The sequence below is a fragment of the Pristis pectinata genome, chromosome 26 (assembly GCF_009764475.1).
Source record: "Pristis pectinata isolate sPriPec2 chromosome 26, sPriPec2.1.pri, whole genome shotgun sequence".
Lineage (NCBI taxonomy): Eukaryota > Metazoa > Chordata > Chondrichthyes > Rhinopristiformes > Pristidae > Pristis > Pristis pectinata.
The window spans coordinates 15,104,100-15,122,103 of record NC_067430.1 but is presented as its reverse complement, the minus strand read 5'-3'; the positions used below and the strand labels follow the sequence as shown (position 1 = coordinate 15,122,103).

The window sequence follows — 18,004 nt, the reverse complement described above, 5'->3', positions numbered from 1 at the left end:
CGGTGCATTGAGAAGTTATTGAATTGAGAAATGTGTGAGTTTTTATATTTGTAAAACTTTTGTATAAATGTTTTTCTTTGTGAACCCCAATCTCTCATCATACTGAAGGTTGTTTTCTGTAATGAATGATATTATTTTAGATGCACTTAAACCTCTGCCAATGAACTTGAGCCATTTATTCCTCACCTTTGTTTTCATTGACCCAGATTGTCTTCCAGGTCCAGAAAGACTGCAGTTCAAAAATACTCATCTTGTTATTGAATCCCTTCATAGTCTCAGTCTTTCCATTCTTCGTACCTTCTCCAGCCGTACATCCCTCTGATATCTCATTGGTCCTGCAATTATCTTACCTTATCAAATTCTGAGGTTTTGTGCATTCCAAATTTTAATTGCTATATCGTTGGTGATCTCTCATTTAGCTGCCTAAGCCCTAAACTCTGGACTTCCTTCCCTTAATCTTTCTCCTTCTTTTCTCCTTTATAAGTTGCTTCTTAAAGCCAAGCTCTCTTGACCTAACTTTAGTCATTTGGTCTAATATCTCCTTGTATGGCTTGATGTTAGATTTTGTTCAATAATATTCTTATGAAATGCCTCTGGCATTTTACTATGTTAAAGGTACTGTATAAATAAGAGTTATTGTTATTAATGGAAGTATCCAGTCTTTGATGTTAGCAATGTAGATTAGGTTGATTTAAATTCTCCTCCCAAAGTTTTGGGAGATAAAATTCAGCGGGTTGTGGCATGCGCAGTAAGCAAATATATGAAAATGAATACTTTGATATCCAGCTTCTTTCAAAAGTCATATAATTATCTGAACGTGCTTGGTTTTTTTTCTTCTAACATTAAGTGGTGATCTCATCTGGGGAAGTGCTGCTAACCAACTTGTACAGTAGAAAGTTAAGCATTAGGGATCATTGATTCTCATCAAGGTCATCTAGCTTTTTTAATTTTAGACTTCATAGCTTACAAACCAACATTGGCATTATCAGCATCCCTGCTTAACCAATATCAAGAAAAAAATATTCCAGTTAAAATGTTGTACTACTGAAGATAGCTACTTCTTGGCAGAACATGATTCTCCTCTATAAACTAGATGACTGCTTCCATATTTAAAAATTTTTAGTATCTAGGATCTGTCATTTATATTTAACTGGTAGTATATAATATTTCTCAAAATGTATCAGACAGAGTTCATTTGACATGAATTGGATCTTTGACCAGTCAGAATTTTGCCTGTGACATTAGTTCTGAGGAATTCTATTTGAATACTTGATTTAAATAATGTTTTCATTTTTTAAAAAAATAAAACTACCTCAACACTTTTAAAAAAAAAAGTCAATATTTTGGGCAATAAACTTCTGTAAATAAGTTTGCACTGGAGAAATGATGCAGTGCTTGTAAGGGTATTACAGTGTCTTAGTCATTAATTGATGCCCATCATTTCTAAATGGATATTGAATGTAGATGTTGGGTGCTTAGTATATTGACTATCTTCCAACTGATAACCTTAGTAATGAATCTCTGAATTAGTTTTTTGAATATAATTGTCTTAGATATAAAATTCCAAAAAATTTGCAACTCTGATGAAATTTCTCCTTTCGCTGTCTAAATTAGCCAATCCCTATTCTGAAACTGATAGCTCTGTACTTCCCTACCAGTGGAAAAAAAAGTCCTCTCAGCATCTGCAAAGTCAAAGACACATCCTTTTAAACTCTGGTGAAAATAAAACAGGTCTACGTAGTCTATTCTCATGGGACAGCCCTCTCATTCAAGACATCAATCTAGGGAACCTTTGTTGCGGTCCCTCTAAGGCAAGTATATACTTTCTTAAGCAAGGAAACCTAAACTTGCACAGAATGAGTCGTTTCACCAAGACGTTATATAATTGCAGTAAGATTTATTTTCTCTTGTGGTCCAAGCCTATGCAATAAATGCTATCATGCTGTTTGGTTTCCTTTCTGTAGCTGCTTGCGTGAATCATGTACAAGGATAGTTAAACACTTCCCCTCACCACTTCTTAGTTCCAGCATTTCCTTACCATTTACAGTTTTCCTTTCAGATAACTAAACGTTTCTCCTATATTCCATCTGCCACATTTGTTCCAATTCAACTTGTCTTTGCAGCCTTTTTGCATCCCTTTCACATCTCATTTTCACACCTAGCTTTTGTATTGTTGGCATATTTGAATGCATGACACTCATTCCTTACATCTAGTAATTGATGAGGCTCATGCACTGATCTTTAAGGATGGTCTTCAGTTCCTGTGGAAGCAAATACCAGTTCATTGTATATTCCAGTAATCTCTGCATTCTCTCTTACAATTAAGTAAAAAAAAAGCTCTTGGTTGAGCAGTGCTACTATGAGAATTTGACTTAATCAGAAATCTGTCTGGAAATAAAGCACATCATTCAAGTTATCCAGTACTTTTTTTGGCAAATTCTATCTGGTCTGAATTTAAGTGTAATTTTTTTTATTTTTACTTTGTATAGATTTTTACTTCACAGAAAAATTGTGTACAATGTTGCAGTGCGATAGCAATCTGTTGTCATTTAAGATCTCTTGTATCCTTTTAGTTCATGTAGATTTGATAAAGCAGGCCTTCATGACTTTTGAGAATTTTTTTCTCTAGCCTCAATGACTTAAACATAACCATTGTTTTCACACCTATTATCATTGCACCTCAGACAATGTGAGTTATAACTGTTGTAAGTGCAAAGCTGCTATTTGGGTAAAAAAAATCAAGAATTGTCTGCAAGTAGTTTAGATTTTATGGTAGAAATGCAGAAAAGTTGATAGCTTACACCAAGGTTCTCAAAGCATTGAATGTGGTTGAGATCAGAATTGGAGAAGTGCAAAAATTTACCAAATCGGTAATGGTAAGGCCATAGTGCCTCAATTTAAACACCGAGGTGACAATGTTAAAACTGAAGCATCACCTAACTGGGAATTGGTCATAGTTGGTGATCATGTGGTTAATGGGACGTTGCAAATTTTATTAGTTTTTTTTTGAGGAACCCTCATATGGAAACTGGACGTGTGTGGGGTGGAGATGGGGGGGTGGGGAGGAGGAGTGTCAGCCAGAAAAAATCACAGGAAAAGTTGAGTGAGGAGGCAACAAAAGCACACATGAAGGTTTCAGCTACAGATGGTCTGAGACAGTGGTCAGTGGGAAATCCCACACTTAATGGAGACCTGGAAAATAGCGTGATTATATCTCCTTTGTATGGTAAAGATTTACAGTAGTGGTTTAAATCAGAGTCCAGTTTTATGCATGGGTGTATGGTGTGGTGTATATATATTTTTATAGTTGGATATTTATACATAAAAATATTTTAATCTCCATATTCATATTTGATGTCAGTGTGGAATAGTGGCTTTATATAATTCCAGATTGCCTGAATTTTGGCATTAAAGAAATGATGGTGGTTACAAGATCATGATAGGTTTGGATAAAAATGCTTCTCATAAGCCACTGGTTTAAGAACTAGGGGATACAGTTTAAAGTGTGCAAAATTTACACAAAAATGTGAGGAAAGTATTCTTATGCAGAGAGCAGTTCAGATCTGAAGTTCACTGTTGGTATCGTGGGAATAGAATTGTTAAGGACTTTAAAAAGGAAGTAGATTGACACTTGAGGAAACTTGTTTTCGGGGCTTTAGGGAAGGAGTAGGGGAATGGAACTGGCTGGATTGCTTCACAAAGAGTTGGCGTGAACCTGCCTTTTGCATTGCATTGTGACGATTCTGTACTTGATGCTGAGTCTTAGATAATGGGAATACAAGGTTTCATATGTTATTAAAGTACTCTGTTATCGAAGTGTCTGAGACCAATAGTTTTTTTATTATAGTGTTGGTGTTTCTTTAAGTCACATTTATTTTAATATGAAGAGGAAATGATAAGGTATATTAACTGTTTTATGACATGTCTATTATCCCAGTATAAATTGTAGATGACTTCCAGCTTTCATTCTTTATTGGACAGTCAGGTGTTTAATTCAAGATTTCGTGCTTCTGCATATTTAGAATCTCTTGATTCGGGTGGTTTTAGAACCAACCATTAATGCCCTTGGCATTGGCGATTGTTGCTTATGCCCTGGAGCTCACTGTTTCAAGTGAAATTTCATCTCTTCAAATATGCTTTTCTTACCTGGATTTGCATTCCTCTTCTGTGTTGTTTTGTTGCCATTGGGTATAGTTTTTGGATGGCATTCAGCTGTATCCTGAGTTTAAAGTGATCGATAATGAACTTTTAATGTCTCATTGTTAGTAAGCATGGTTTTAACATCTGCTGCCCTACAGAAGGGTTTTCATAACTGGTGTTTGTTTGAAAAACAGTAGAAGAAAAACCTTGTTTGTATTTAATCTTGTATTTAACAGTTGGAACTCATTCTTTTACTAGATTATCTTGTCCTTGTGAAATAGGATGTTAGAGGCAATTTTTTTTTCTTTTTCCTCCCCATTTAGATATATTTTAATCTTCCTCTTTTGCATGAACTTGAGTTATTCTTGATGTTTCTGTGTGAATGATATAGTATCTCAGCTAAGTGAAGCAGAATCCTAATCCAGATACACCTGCAGTAAATTCTAACATTCCAGTTATTGCCTTGGCTAAAATCGATTTATATGTCTCTAACTAGGAATTTTTATCTGTGTGCACATTAGTGGCTTGAACATTCTCTTTATATGTATTAGTTTATATGCATGCCATTATCCCTTAAGGTACTCATTTTATCCTTGTGTACTATCTTAATCCTATAAATGATGTATACTGTTTGATACTGTTGATTTTCCATATTGTCCCAAAATATATTCAGGCTGTCCCCAGGTTACAAATGCCCCACTTATGGACACCCCCTACATAAAAACAAGCTCCCAAAATATTAAATTTAGAAGTATGACATGCATGTATATATTCATCTTACAAACCACAGAACTAGTTTCCTCTCTCCCTCCATTATCAGTCTGAATGTGCTTTTGGTGCCACTCATTATAATACCGTGGAGGTATGGTTACCATATTGAGTCATTTTTGAGTATTTTCTGACTTGCGGACAAAATTGACTTATGGACGTCTGTAAAAACAACTTGTTCGTTACCTAGGGACTGCCTTTATCTTGCATGTTCTTGATTTAACTGAGTTTTATGAAAATGTATCCTTGTTGGCCTTTTTCCACAACTAAATTGTGCTAGTGAAAATTTTAACTGAAAATTTACTATAAATTTGAGTCAAATTTGTTGAATTCCTGTGTTTGTTTTAGCTGAAGTGTATGCCTTTTTGTCTGAGTAGCAGTTAATATGTACTTAAAGGTAGATACTGAGGTGTTGATAATAGTTACAGATTTCACAGCTGTGTAGAATTGAACTTAATTTTTTTATATGTAGCAGAGCAAACTAAAGAGGGCATTTTTTGTTTGGAAATTTTCATTTGGGTTTATTAATGTTTCAAATACTCAATTATTCATCATTGAAGTAAAATTATTATGAAATTGTTTCCACAAGCTTATCCAAGCCGTAGTAGTTTGTTCTAGTGTAGTTATAGGATCATATGAAGAACATTATGGTTTGAAATTAAAACTTGGTTATCCTTATGGTCAACAGCATCATCTGAATCTCTGGAAAAGAACTGCTATCCAGATATTTAACATTTAAGGCCTAATAATGGTATGAATGAACTGCTCTAGTACTTTGAATTTTTGGTATCTTTTATCTATTCTGAGTTATTTTGTAGAAGATGCCCCTTGCCTGAAATGAAATAGTAAGTGATAATTGTGAGACACAACAGGATGTTCAGCAGGTCAAAGTCTGTAGACACTTCTGCAAGTTTGTGAAAGTGCTAAGCAAAATTCAGTTGCTAGGGCCGGTGGTGTGAGGTTATTCAGTGTTTGCAACATAAGAAATATTTTCACTTTTTAAAAAATGAACAGCATTAAAATGCACATTGTTTTACATGTGCATACAGGTCTTAACTATATTTCTTTCCCTAGGGCATTAATATCTGGGTGGAAGGTTTCCTTTAAGATGGTGCACTAGATAGCTTGTGGTTTGTACTGCATTCTAGCTGCATCAAAATTGCAAAAGTTAGGTAAGCTAGTGTAACTTTTGAAGTTGGATTTGCATTTCTGTTTAACTTGAATATTTGAGCATGTTTGAGTATGAGCACGGTTATTAAGTACTTGTATACAGTCTCACACAAAATTTCATTTTGTTTCATCCTGGTATTGGTGCAATTTACTGATTTTAAAAATTCCTCCTTACAATAGAACATAAAATTTTTATTCAGTGATGAACTGTTCTGCTAATTAATAGCTTGGGTAAATTTTATTGACTCCTGAATGCATTGGATTGGTCTCGTCCCAAATGAACATAATGTTCTTAACCAAAAGTAAGGCTATCAGTTTAATAATAAATCAACATTTAGACATTTACGTAGTGACTAAACTGACTATTGTATCCAACAATGTCTCTTTTGCTCCCACTTGGTCCTTGTGGAGGAGCTGCATGTGGACTTTTGGAAAGGAAGAAAATAAACTTGTCAGATGATTGGGAAGTGAAATAGTTACCACTCTGATCCAGCCTCAAAGTTCACTCTCCATTGGAACTTTTTACTGACAAAGTATCTTGGTAACTGTTGTTTGTAGGGAGAATATAATGGGATTTATGGATGAAATTACATTGCAGGACAGGAAATGAATTAGATAAGTACAGCTGTGCCTTGGGGCAGTTATTATCCATTATATTTTTCAATTTGGTGCAACCCTGGGCTCAATTTAAAGAGCACAGAATGTCCCAAATAATTATATTTATCTAAATGATCCACTATTTCTTCTGGGATCAAGACTCAGTTGCACACCTGGAACAGATCATGTGTGCGTCATTGCTGTTGTACAGGCATTGGCACGTTAAGCATTCCAGAGAATGAGTTTGTTGCTCAACTGGTTAGGTTTGCTTTGCGGTCTCAAGTGTAGAGGTTATTTGACAGACATATTGCAACTTAATGTCATCTGAAGCAGTTTATGTATTTGTAACTGATATTCCAACCCAATCTTATAGTATAACACGATAGTATCTTTTTTTTTGCCAGGAACGGAGGGGACGAGTCATCATTTTGTGGTGAATGCTGGTAGAATAGTGTACACTTCTATAGCAGGCAGTAAATTAATAAAATTGTTTTGAGTCATGTGATTGTGTCCCAGGATGCTGCTTTATTGGTTCTTTCCCTTGACTGCTATTGTAGTAAAACTAGCTAAAGGTGTAACTTTTCATCAAAGAATTCTGTACTCTTCCAACTACGTTACTTGACACCTGTGCCGTTAAATTTGTCATATGTCTATCCAATCCTCTAATATGTCTTTATTATCCTGAGATTTTGTGGAGACCTTTTCAGTTTTAAACTTTTTCTACTGTTATACACAACTTCTGCCTCTTCCAAATTAAAATCAATTAATTTTAACAATGTTTTACAGTTAAAATCTTTTCCAGGTTTTTTTCATTTCCTCTTGTGTGTAATTTTTTTCTTAGAGGCTTCCTGTATTTATTTGAACCTGTCTGACAATTTTTTTTAAGTTTCTTTCGTGGGGTATTGGACCTAATGGCAGAGGGAATAATTATTCCAATGCCAACCTTTAAACCAACGATGACATGTGGCCCCTTTCAATAACTGCAGTTTTTCCTAGTGGCCATAGTGAGTGATGCTGGGTGAGAGTGCCAGTGTTTTAACCCAAAGACACTCTACAAATGACAAACAGTGTTCAAGTTGGAATGATAGGTAACTTGGAAATGATATTCCATCTTGGAGTTGGTAAAGAGTTTCTGAGGATCTTTTGCAGAAGCCAGTCATTCAGTTCAGTAAGCTTGTCAAATAATATTTGCCTATGATACATTCATGTTGTTTGATTATACATTCTTTGGATCTCATATTGTTGATTTAAAGAGTTTTCTTACATCCTAAATTCTTGTACTCTGTGGTCACCTAACTTTGCCTCCCTGTTTTTAAGTGTTCATGTTTGCTTTTAAGATGCTGGAAACAGAAGTAGGGAAGAAGAAATGAAATTCTGACAACTGATTAGCAACTTCCATACAAAATAATAGATACTTCAGATTTCTGTGTCATTTAATTGGCTGCCAAGGAACAAATATAAATATTTGATAAAATTATGATTGATAAGAAAGTAAACGTACTTGCTTTTATTAATGCCTTATTGTGATCTCAGTAAATCCCAAAGTGCCTTGCAACCAAGACACATATTTTGCAGTTTAGCCATGGTTGTTTTTAGGAAATGTAGTAGCTTCTGTTTTTAGCAAGGGAAATATGACAGTTTGGGGTGTATGGTTTGATTTGTGAGTAGAATAATATCCCCATTACCTTCTGAGGATCATGGAGAAATTTTGGAATTGTATCTTGACACTTCAATCATGTTTTATTGCTTCTCAGAAAATGAGTGGGCTCGGAGCAAAGGAGCTCAGTTTAGTATATATTATGTTCTCCCCGTGTCTGTGTGGGTTTCCTCTGGGTGCTCCGGTTTCCTCCCACATTCCAAAGACGTATAGGTTAAGAAGTTATAGACATGCTATGTTGGCGCCGGAAGCGTGGCGAATCTTGCGGGCTGCCCCCAGAAAACTACGCGAAAAGATGTATTTCACTGTGTGTTTCGATGTACATGTGACTAATAAAGATATCTTATAGTGCTTCTCTTCTATTCCATATTTATGGTCTAAATGCAGACTTCGCTGTTGTTAATACATCTTTATCTAATCCTTTTCCTAGAGTGACCAACAGCTGGATTGTGCCTTGGATTTGATGAGGCGTCTTCCACCTCAACAAATTGAGAAGAATCTCAGTGATCTGATTGATTTGGTGAGTAAAAATCGAAAATATCAACCTATGTCTCCTGTGTATTTGGGTGCCGTGCTATTCTTGTCTGCACCTGCCACTTAGGTTTTGTGCAGGCAGTGAAAATGTTTTTTTTATATAACAAAAAAGTGCAAATATTGGAAATCTAAATTCAGAAAATCTTTGAATATGCATTTGATCTGTCAGCAGCTCTAGGTTGTGGGTGGATTGGAAGCAATAAACAAGTTGTCATTTTCTCTTCGTTAGACTTGGCTTCTGTTTTTACACTAATGTAAGCGTAACATTTGCAATACTTAAGATCTATCTGGCTGCTGGTAAATGTGGCAGGGTTGTTTTCTTTATATTCAAGAGCGTTTTTATTCTAATGCCTACTCAATCTTGTCCAAATTTAGTATGGTTATCCCTGATGCCACCACATTTTGACATTGTAAATTGTTTTTTCCAAGCTTTAGAATATAGCAACCTCTCCTCCTCCTCCTAGATTGCTGACATATCCTCTGCTTCTGGACTTCCAAATGTGATAAAGTCAAGAAATCTGTTTCCATGATGAGAAACCATTTGTAGAATTGGAGCTATAAGTAATAATTGTTCAGTGATGTAGATGTAACTTTCCTATTTGGGCTCTCATCACTTTTTTTTCCCCAACTGTGGTTTAATATTTTCATATCATTATCACCACAGTGTTCAACTCAGATTTTTCATCTTGTCTCTATTAAATGCCTTTTGCTTGTTCTGATGAGGATTTAAATGATTTCCATTGCTGCTTTTACTATTTTGGTCATACTGTGAAATGTGAATGTACATATAAAGGTGCAATTTAATTTTTAAATAGATGTTTATCTTTATAAATACTATGGTGAAAACTCATTTGTTTGCTGTTTCATCAAATTGTTATTCCACTTCTCTATCATTCATATGTCTATCTGAGAGTCTCTTACTAGAACATAGAACACTGCAGCACAGTACAGGCCCTTCGGCCCACAATGTTGTGCCAACATTTTATCCTGCTCTTAAGATCTATCTAACCCTTCCCTCCCACATCGCCCCCACCATTTCCCTATCATTCATATGTCTATCTAATATGTCTTGAAAGCACGTTCAAAATAACTTTGATTCTCCATTTCTACAGTAATCTGCCATCTTTATGCATAAGATCTCAAAAGTAATTTCATTCTCTTGCACTCATCTGAATGTCAGGTCTTGACTATTGCCATGGATCTTTAGTATTATGATGACTAGTAATCAGAAAGGCTATTGGAACATTCTCTATGATCTCAGGGAAGTTGGAATTCAAACAGTGAGGAAGTTATGTTCAAGGATTCAGTGGAGAATTGTATTTTTTGCATATCTCAGAAAGGGCATTGGTCATGGCAGGGGTAGAGTGCAATTCACCAGAATGATAACCAGGGCTTAAAATGAAAAATTTGTTTGTAGCTCATTGAATTTTTAAAAAGTGTGGAGATGATCTGTTGTGCATGTTTTAAATGATAAGCAGATTCATTAGAGAGAATCCAAAGCAAACTACACACCCTTCAAGTTGGACAACAAGAAATACTGGAAATAGATAACAGGCCAGGCAGCATTTGTTGAGAGAGAAACACAATTAATATTTTAGGTTGATGACCTTTTGATAAGAAATGGCTAAGTTAGAAGTAAAACTAGTTTTATGTAGAAGAATGGAGGAGGGATGAGAGAACAGAAGGGGAGGTCTGAGGGATTAAATGAAAGGGTTGAAGGGTGGAAAATGGTGGTAAAGGCACCATAGTTAAAAGGAGAGCCCGGAAGAGATGAGATAAATAAATATGTAAAATTCCTACCAGAAAAGATTTCAAAAAAAACATCTGGACACTGAAAATACAAGGTACAAAGGTTGTAATTGCTGAAATCCATATTAAACCCAGAAGACTATGTGACTAGTCAGAACAAGTGGCATTGAGCTTTGTTGGAACAGTGTGGATCAGAGTGGGAGTGAATGAAGATTAAATGTCAGGCAGATGGAAGCACGGGTCATGCAATAAGGTGTTCTGAAATGCAATCAATCACCCGGTCCTGCATTTGGTTTCCCCACTGCAAAATGACAACAACTTGAGCTGGAAATGTGGTAAACTAAATTGGAAAAAGTTGAAGTAAATCACTAATTCATCTGGAAAGAGTATTTGGGGCCCTCAGATTGTGGGACAAGAAGAGGAGATGCACAGGAATTTGAAGGGGAAGGTAGGGTGGGGGAAGTAAAGAGGGAGTCAATCCATGCATCCTGAGAGAAGTGGTTCCTTTAGAATGCTGAAAGGTGTGGGAGGGGAACATTTGATGGTTCACATTTGGAGGTATTATGAAGTTATGGATGATGAACTTTTGAAAATAATGGCTGATGGGTTGGAAGGTGTGGACAAAGGGAACTCCTCTTCTGGGACAGAGTTGATGAGGTGATGACAGAAGTGTGGGAAATGAAACAGTTGAAAGTCTTGCCAATTGTTGTGAAAGGAGAATCACAATTGAGAAAAAAGGAAGAATATTGGTAAATGGGTTAATGTTTACGGGGAGAAGGTGGGAGAATGGGGTTAAAAAAAAATCAGCCATGATTGAATGGCAGAGCAGACTCGATGGGCTGAATGGCCTAATTCTTCTACTCCTATAGCTTGTGGCCTAATATTGGAAGCACTTGTCTTAAAGGTGGCATTGTTGGAATAGGTGTGACGGAGAAAGAGATGCTAGGAGGATGGAATTAGAGTCCTTGCTAGAGGCAGGGTAGGAGAATGTGTAGTCAAGATAGCTGTGTAAATCTGTGCATTTGTATTGGATGCTACTCTCCAACCTAACTCCTGAAATTGAGATTAAGAAGTTGAGGAAGGAAGATGGAGAGTTGACAAAGGAGTCAAGAGCCAGGTGGAAATTGGGAGCTTCTTTCTGGTTCATTGCAAGAGCTCGAAGTATTACCAGTACAGTCATTGGTACAGCAAAAAATTCAAGAAAGGGAGCTTGCACTGGATTAGAACAAGGAATGTTTGAAAATTAAGCAAAAGGAACAAAATGGATTGAGGTGAATAACAAAAAATGAACAGTCACACCGTTATAAGTGTACTGCATTGCATCAAATAATTAGAGGGAAGTAAAAGAGCAAATATATTAAGAGATTTATGACGTGCAAAAAAAAAGGACAGCAATGGGGGACTAATTAACTGTGGAGAGAAACAAGCAAAGATAAACGATGCAGAATTCCTTTGAATGCATGTAAAAGGATTTTTTTAAAATTAGTACGCAGAAAATGTTAAACTTCAGAGAATCAAGCCAGCCAGGTAGAAGTATTATCAAGGGGAGAATATTTTGATCGTGATTATGTCACTTAGGCTTGGCATAATCAAGACTAAGGAAGGCTATGGTGTAAAAGTTCTCATTTGGAGAGGGGCCAATTTTAATTTGCTGAGATACAATTCAGTGAAAGTCGACTGAAAATAGTTGTATTAGGATAAATCAATGTCAGAAAAGTGTGAATACTTCATTAAGAGTTGGACCAAAATCTTTCCAGTAAGAAAATATATGGGACTCTCAAATTGGGAGAAGCCTGGCTGTCAAAAAATATACTGGATAACGTCAACTAAAAAAGAAAAGCTTATGTCACTTACCGAGAGATCTATTGAGTAAGCCTAGAGGAATTCAGAAAATACACACCTGAAATTGAAAAGGAAATTAGGAAGGGAGAGAGAGGATGGAAAAAAAAATGATGTGAAATTGAAGAATAACCAAAAAGTTGTCCTGCTCACTGTTAACTTTTCTAACATTGCTAATTCTGGTTACCCAGTCATTATCACATTATTATTTATGGATGCTTTCTTTATGCAGGTTGACTGTTGCATTTCCTACATTACAACATTAACCATGCTTCAAAAGTACTTCATAGGCTGGAAAACCTTGGGATGTACTGAGAGATAGGAAAGGTGATATATAAATGTTCCTCATGCAGCAAGGTGTTCCAAGTAATTCACAATTTCAAAAAATAAGTTTTAATGAGCAAGAGGTTACAGTGGTGGTGCAACAGTTAAATTATCAGACTAGTAAATCAAAGATTTAAATTAATAATCCAGAGACCCATGGGAGCCATACAATTTAGATTGAGTTATAATCTGGAATTAAAAGAAAAATATTCATTCATAATAAAACATAGTACAGCAAGGGAACAGGCCCTTCAACCCACCATGTCTGTACCGACCATGATGCCAATTTAAACTGCATATCTGCCTGCACGTGGTCTGTATCCCTTCATTCCCTGGCTGCTCATGTGCCTGTCTTCTTAAAGCTGCTTAAAAGTTGCTAATATATCTGTTTCCACCACCTCCCTGGCAGTGTGTTCCAGGGTACCACTCTGTTTAAAAAAAAAAGCTTGCCTCGTAAACCTCCTTTAAACATTCCCCCTCTCACCCTTTAGTATCTGATCATCCACCCTGTCTATGCTTCTCATAATTTTATGTACTTCCATCAGGTCACCCCTCAGCCTCCGATCCAGAAAAAACAATCCAAATTTGTCCAATCTCTCCTTATAGTTAATACTCTCCAATCCAGGCAACGTGCTACTGAACCTCTTCTCCACCCTCTCCAAAGCCTCCACACCCTTCCTGTAATGCAGTGACCAGAACTGCACACAATACCCCAAATGTGGTCAAACCAAACTTTTATGCAGCTGCAACGTGACTTCTTGACTCTTACACTCAATGCCCCAACCAACGAAGGCAAGCATGCTGTTTGCCTTCTTGACCACTTTATCCACTATGTTGCCACTTTCAGGCTGCTATGGACTTGCATCCCACGATCCCTCTGTACATCAATCCTCCTAAGGGTCCTGCCATTCACTGTATACTTTCCTCTTACATTTGACCTGCCAAAGAGCAACACCTCACACTTATCTGGATTAAACACCATCTGCGGTTTCTCTACCCAAATTTCCAACTGGTCTATATCCTGCTGAATCATTTGACCAATACTTCCTTGCTTTCCACAATGTCACCAAATTTTGTGTTGTCTGCATCAGTGGGAGAGTACTGTTCTTGTTTCCCATTTCCAGCACCTGCACTTTTTTGATTTTCTGTGTGGATCTGCATTCATTAATCAAGTGTTTAAATGAGAGCATCAAGCAGCACCCACAAGTGATGAAAAGTAAATGACTCCATGGCATATTATAAAGCTTGATCCTGCTGTGTTGGGTTTATTAGATTGAGGTTGAAAGAGAATCTCACCACCTCACAGTTTTCCCTACAGATGTGAGACTTTTTCCACGCAAGACACTAACTTTAATGTGAGCTCATGTCAGAACCTCACCCAGTCCTCTCTCTGAGGACTCAAAGACAAACTGAACATTAGTGTTGACATGTGGTCACTCAGCTACCTACACCACCTAAAGCAATGACGACTAGAAAACTACCATGTTTTTAATGACAATCTGGTTAATTAATGGCCAAGATAGTAAATCTGCCATCCTTGCCTAGTCTGGTCCATATGTCCCTCATTGCCCACCCACCTCATAAGTACCCTCTGAAATGGCCTAGTAGGTCTCTCAGTTAGGAATGGGCACTAAGTTCTGGTTTTTCCAGCAATGCCCAGATCTGGAAAGGAAACGAATAAGAGAAATTGAATCAGAATCAGGTTTATTATCACTGACAATGCCGTGAAATTTGTTGTTTTGTGGCAGCAGTACGGTGCAAGACATAAAGACATAAACATTACTATGTTACAAAAATAAATAGCGTAAAAGAGGAATAATGAGGTTGGGTTCACGGACCATTCAGAAATCTGATTCAGAAGTTGATTTTGATTTTCGTCTAGTAAATGTAGCAATTAGTCATAAACTCAAGCAGGGAAGAGGGAGCTAAAGCAGTTTGGATTCTTGAACAAAAATCATCTAAGGAATATTGTAGTTTCATAGTCCATGCCCATTATAGTAACGTCCCAGCAGTTTATGACATGTACTGTAATATTGGAATTTGACACCACAGCTATGATTTAACAAAGTGATAATTGCTTGCATGTAACTGCTGAATTTTGATGGTTTTAAAATATTAAATACAGAATTACATATTGTCATTGTGGTTTTGAAGAAGGGACTTGTATGGAAAACCTAAATCAGATTTCCAGTATTTCTGTACACTACTGCACAGCCACTTGGCAGACTGCACTATCTCTGCCCAACACTAACTAGGACACCACATGCCTTGTACTAAAAGTCTGGCTAGGAAAGGAACAGCTGCTATTAACAGCCTCTGTCACCCATAAATGCACAAGGAATGCAGGCACATTACATTATGAGAAATGTCAAGCAGTTGCCACTGAATCAAAATATTGCAAGCACCTTAGCAGTAGTGCCTATGGTGTTCTATGCAGATTGATACCTCTAATCTTGATAAATATTTTTGAAGGCTTGGGGTGCTAGCAGAGGTGTGGGCTGAGAGTGAGCAAATACACAGAATAGATATACTTCAAGAAGAAAAAACTTTGAAGGAGGGAATCCACCTTCCATGGGTAATCAACAGGTTAGATAAAAGAAAAAAGCAGATAAATGGCAAAGATGGGTAACAGTTCAGTAGACTGTTAGGGCAGAATATTTAAGAAAGCAGCAAAGATTGGCAAAAATATTACTAAGGAAGGAAAATTAGGGTACAGGTAAAAGCTAGCCAGAAATGCAAAAGCAGATGTGTATATATTTTCAAAAAGAAAAGGATTAACAAAATGGGTTTTAGTCCTATAGCGAATGTGTTTGGGAACTTGTGAATGAGAAAAGAGATGTGGCAGATGAATTAAACAGGTATTTTCCATCAATCCTGTAACATCTCAGAAGTAGCTGTAAATCATTCATTGGAAGGGAGGTTGGGAAAGCAAGAAAATTGCAATCACTGGGGAAGTGTTATTGAGCAAATTGTTGGAGCCCCCCTCCCTCCCGGGTCCTGACGGACTTCATCCTGGGGCCGCCTTATAAGAACTGGCAAATGAGATAGTTGATGAGTAGTTCTAATTTTCCCAAGATTCAGGGAAGGTTCTGTTAGACTGGAAAATAGCAAATGTAACTCCTTTATTCAAAAAGGGAAGGAGACAGAAAGCAGGCAACTGCGGGCCAATTAGCTTAACATCTGTCATAGGGAAAATGCTAGAAGCTATTATTAGAGACATTTTAGAGGGCACCAAAGGAAATTCAAGGTATTCAAACAAAGTCAACATGGCTTTGTGGAAGGAAATGATGTTTGACCAATTTATTAGTCTTTGAAAAAGTAATGTGTTATGGGTAAACGGGGACCAGAAGGTATTTGATAAGTGCTGCATCAAACGTTATTGTGGAAAATTAAAGCTCATGATGTATGAAGTAAGACATTGATAGATGTGTGGCTAGATTATTGGCTGACTAACTGGAAACACAGAATAAATGCAAATAGGTAATTTTCTGATTGACAAAATGTAACGTGTGGTGTGCCACAGGAACTGATGCTGGGGCTTCAACTTTTACTGTTTATATAAATGACTGGATGAAGACATCAAAGGTATGATTGCTAAATTTGCTGATCTCACAAAGATGGTTAGGAAAGTGAGTTGTGAAGGGGACATAAGATGGCTACAAATGGATATGGATAGATTGAGTTGGCAAGGATTTAGCAAATAAAGCACCTACCCTGTCAATGTGGGGGAAAACATGAAATCTTCTTTGACAGGAAAAAGTAAAATAAACACTATCAGTGGGGGATTGCAGAGCTCTGAGATGCAGAGGGATCTGGGGGTCCAAGTGCATGATTTGCAAAAGGCTAGTTTTAGGTGCATCAAATAATTATGAAAGCTAACAATCTTATTGTTTATAGCTAGGGAAATGGAATGCAAAAGTAGAGAGATAGAACTGAAGCATAATAGGGCATTGGTGAGACCATACAGGAGTATGGTATGTAGTATTGGTCTTAAGGAAGGATGTATATGTATTTGAAATAACTCAGATATGGTTTACTTGATTGCAATCTGAAATGGTCGAGTTGCCTTTTCAGGAAAGATTGGATTGACTAGGCTTGCATCCACTTGAATATAGAGTAATGAGAGGCAACTTGACGGACATAAAAGATTCTGAGAAGTCTTGAAAGGATTAATGTGGAGAGGATATCTCCTCTTGTGGGAGAATCTAGAATGAGGTCTCTACTTGGAAGTAAGGAACTCCCCATTTAAGGCAAAGGCAGCAATTTTTCTCTCAGAATGTCATGAGTCTTTGGAACCCTCTTCCTCAAAGGTTGGTAGAAATAGTCTTTAAAGTATTTCTCAGACAGAGGTAAATGGATTCTTGAAAAGTAAGGGGTTGAAAGGTTATCATAGGTAGGTGGGAATGTGGAATTGAAGTAGCAAGCTGATCAGCCATGACCTTAATAATGTAGCAGGTTGGATATACCTAGTGGCCACCTTCTAATTCATATGTATATAAATTTAGGTAAACTTTTTTGCTCATAAGGGTTGCTTAGACAAGTAGGGCAATTCTGCTAGCTAATGAATTTTCAATTTCTTGATCCCAGAATCATTATAGCCCTGTGCATTTCCAAGGAACTATTATATCTTCCATTTTACAGTTTTTTAGGATATGTTTCTACTGCAATGAAATATTGTAAGCATCTTTTATCTATAGGTTTCTAATAAATGTAAACTTTTTGATCTCTGAAACATTTCAATCTTGCCTTCCAAATCTGGCTAAAATACACAAATGCTTGTTTTATTTCACTCAATCTCACCTGTATTTGGTTAGTCATATGCAGACCTGGTGTTCCAGGGGAAGCTATGCCTGTGGTACAAGATATTTAAATTTCCTTTCTGCTGCTAAATTGACCTTTTGCATGTTTAATCTGTTGCTAAATCTAGATCCTTTATAAACATAATAGGATTAATTTTTTGGGGATTTTGGGGTCCACAGTTGGCAGCATTCCAAAAGTAATTATTTTTTGGGCCTTCCATCATTGTGCTCCTTTGATTTGCCCAGAACACTCCAGATTTTGTATATAAAGCCCAGACCTATCTGTCTATGAACCATTTCTTGTTATTCAGCATTTTCTGTGTCCGACTGAATTGCATCCATATGAATCTTGGAAATTGTGGATGCCTGGTCAGTCAGAAATGGTAAGGACTTGACCCTTCTGATTTTTTTTTTTGCAGCACTTTTG

The 18,004-nt window shown here is 36.8% G+C and overlaps 1 protein-coding gene across 2 annotated transcripts in view; it reads left to right on the top strand.

Moving 5' to 3' along the window:
* Nucleotides 1–18,004, top strand: part of capzb (capping actin protein of muscle Z-line subunit beta) — an 88,842-nt gene that overhangs the window by 15,855 nt on the left and 54,983 nt on the right. For both annotated transcript variants that reach the window (XM_052039190.1, XM_052039189.1), the window contains exon 2: nt 8,763–8,852. In XM_052039190.1, coding sequence (XP_051895150.1) covers nt 8,763–8,852 — 90 coding nt within the window. The remainder of the gene's footprint in view (nt 1–8,762; nt 8,853–18,004) is intronic.